At 40.3% G+C, this 2,518-nt stretch overlaps 1 protein-coding gene across 1 annotated transcript; it reads right to left on the bottom strand.

The window, feature by feature from the left end:
- On the bottom strand, positions 214-2,099 carry LOC107610169 (allene oxide synthase). Its single transcript, XM_016312263.2, has one exon. It carries the CDS (start codon positions 1,892-1,894, stop codon positions 362-364), a length of 1,533 nt encoding a protein of 510 aa, XP_016167749.1. The 5' UTR covers positions 1,895-2,099; the 3' UTR covers positions 214-361.

Here is a 2,518-nt window from a genome sequence, read left to right as displayed (position 1 = left end):
ATTAAAAAATAGATTTTTTTTAAAAAAAATTTCTTTATCATTTTAATTTTTTTAATTTTAAAATCAAAAATAAAAAAACTAACTTATATTATAGTTTTTTTTAGCAAAAATAAAAAGACTCGAACTCATAACTTTTAAGTGAGTTAGGAGAAATTATACCGCTTGAGCTATAACTCGTTAGCAACTTATATTATAGTTGATTCTTAATATTAATTTTCTAAAAATAACGCACAACGCTTTTTATTTAATGAATTAACCAATAACTAAAAGACAGACCCGTCATGCATACAAGGAAAATAACTAAAAAGTAATTTAGTTTATGCAAGTGCAGATAAAGAAGATAAACATAGTAAATTTAGTTCTAAGAGGTAGCTTTGGCGAGAGAGATGAAGTTAAGATCATAACCGAGTGCTGACTTTGTGGCTTCAACCTCAAAAGAATCATAACGGAGAAACATCTCGACCACAAGAAGCCTGGAAACCAACACCACAAAGTCTTTACCGGGACACTGCTTGTTCCTAACACTCGGAGACTCCGTCTCAGGCCCATTCGACCACAAAACATACTTCAGAAGCTTCTCACCTTCTTCACCCAAGAACCTATCCCCAACGAACTCCTCTGCTCTCTCAAATATCTTTGGATCCTTCGTGGCAAACGGTTGAAACCCGAACAGCATTTCCCCTTTCTTCACTTGGAAAGAGTTTTCATGGTTCTCTATAACCATGTCTTGCTTTGCCTTCGCGTACTGAAGCGGCACGGGAGGGTCGATGCGGAAAGTCTCGTACACCACTGACTTCATCAACGGCATTTCTTCCATTGTCGCTATCGTTACCTCTCCGCCGTTGGATTTCACGGCTGATCTTATCTCCTGAGCCAGCCGGGAATGGAGCTCCTTGTTCCCGGGGCCACCGATCCATTTCATCAACGCCGGGAAGAAGATCTTCACACCTCCGAAGGTGTTAAAGCAGGTGGCGAATAAGATGTTATGGCACGCTTCATCCCTGGAGATGCCTTGGCGCTCGGCTTCTTCGAGGACGAAGCCTGCGCTGCCGTAGAAGAAATCATAGAGCCTCTTGTAATCGCTCTTGACGAAGATGGAGGGAAGACGGAACGTGTGAAGAATGGGATCTTCGATGAACTTGGGGAGGCCAAGGGAAAGCTCTGGGCTGAGGTTGAACAGCACCCATTTCTGCACCAGGCTGGGACCGTCGCTTCCGAGGCTCGTGTCTTTGGGATCGGTACCGTAAAAAGCGCGGCAAAGAAACGTAAACGCCGTTTGGTCGTTGCCGGAGAAACTTGCTTTGCCGTTCTTGGAAAGTTCTATGTCCAGGGAATCAAAGAGATCAGTGTAGTTTGAATGGAACTGAGGGATGACGTTGTTGCTTCTGGACTTGAGGAGGAAGAAGATGAGGTTCTTGAGCTTCTCGTGCTTTGGTTCGGAAGGGTCGAGGTAGGAGAGGATGCGGTAGCCTCCGGTGAGATTGGTGGAGGGCATGTAGGTTCCAGTGAAGAGGTCCTTCTTCTCTACTTTGGTAAGGTCGAAGAGAACAGGGAAGCTTTTTCCGTCGAGGAGGACGATGACCTTTGGATCGGAGGCGACGAAGGGGCCAGGTGGCATGTTGGCGCGGAAGATGGTGGAGTTGTACTTTTGTTGGCGGGACCTGAAGAACTCGTTGCGGCCGCCGTCGCTGTAGAAGTACTCAAGGCGGTCCTTGATTGCTCCGAAGAATGGGAGGCCGTAGTCACCGGGAATTATACGAAGAGGAAGCTGCTGCTGCTGCTGCTTGGTGGGTTCCGATGATGGAAATGAAAGCGATTCAGCTTCTGATGATAGTGCTTTCAGTGGAGCTAGCGAGATTGCCTTTGAGGATAATGAAGTGAATTTCAATTCCATTGTTAATTAAATACTATTTCACTCGATCGATGACTCTTGATTTGGGTTTAGTAAATGAAGTGATGATGAATTTCAATGAAGCGATATATTTTTGGGAGGATGAAGTGATGAGTGCGTGTGCTAACCTTGGATTTATATATGTTGGAAAAATATGAGGGTTAGAGAACAGGACAGTAAAAGAATCAAAAATAATTTTTTATTGTGAAATCAAATAGCCGCCACCAAGTAAAATGGCACGAGTACTAGCGCCAGCAATTCTTATATTTTGTAATTATTAATCAGTTATTTATAATATTTTTAATAGTGTGAGATTAAATTTAATAATATGGAATCATTTAATTTTTTTTAAAGATTAAATGCTGGCTAACTTTTAAAAAAGTTGCTACCCTTTAGACTTTCTTTTAGAACTAAAGTATCTCAACAATATAATATATCATCAAAACTCAAAGAATCAACATAAATTCTTTACAAAGTGATGAGTATTTTAAATTAGACAAAAAATAAATAAATAATACAACTAACAAGTTATATCTTAATGTTCATTTGTATACTATAAATAACATACTAAAATTTTATAAAAAAAAAATAAAAAAATTACTAGTTTAATACGTACAAAATTAGACT

Source organism: Arachis ipaensis, chromosome B07 (assembly GCF_000816755.2).
Source record: "Arachis ipaensis cultivar K30076 chromosome B07, Araip1.1, whole genome shotgun sequence".
Lineage (NCBI taxonomy): Eukaryota > Viridiplantae > Streptophyta > Magnoliopsida > Fabales > Fabaceae > Arachis > Arachis ipaensis.
The sequence above is the reverse complement of the archived record's forward strand: the minus strand, read 5'-3'. Positions and strand labels throughout refer to the sequence as shown.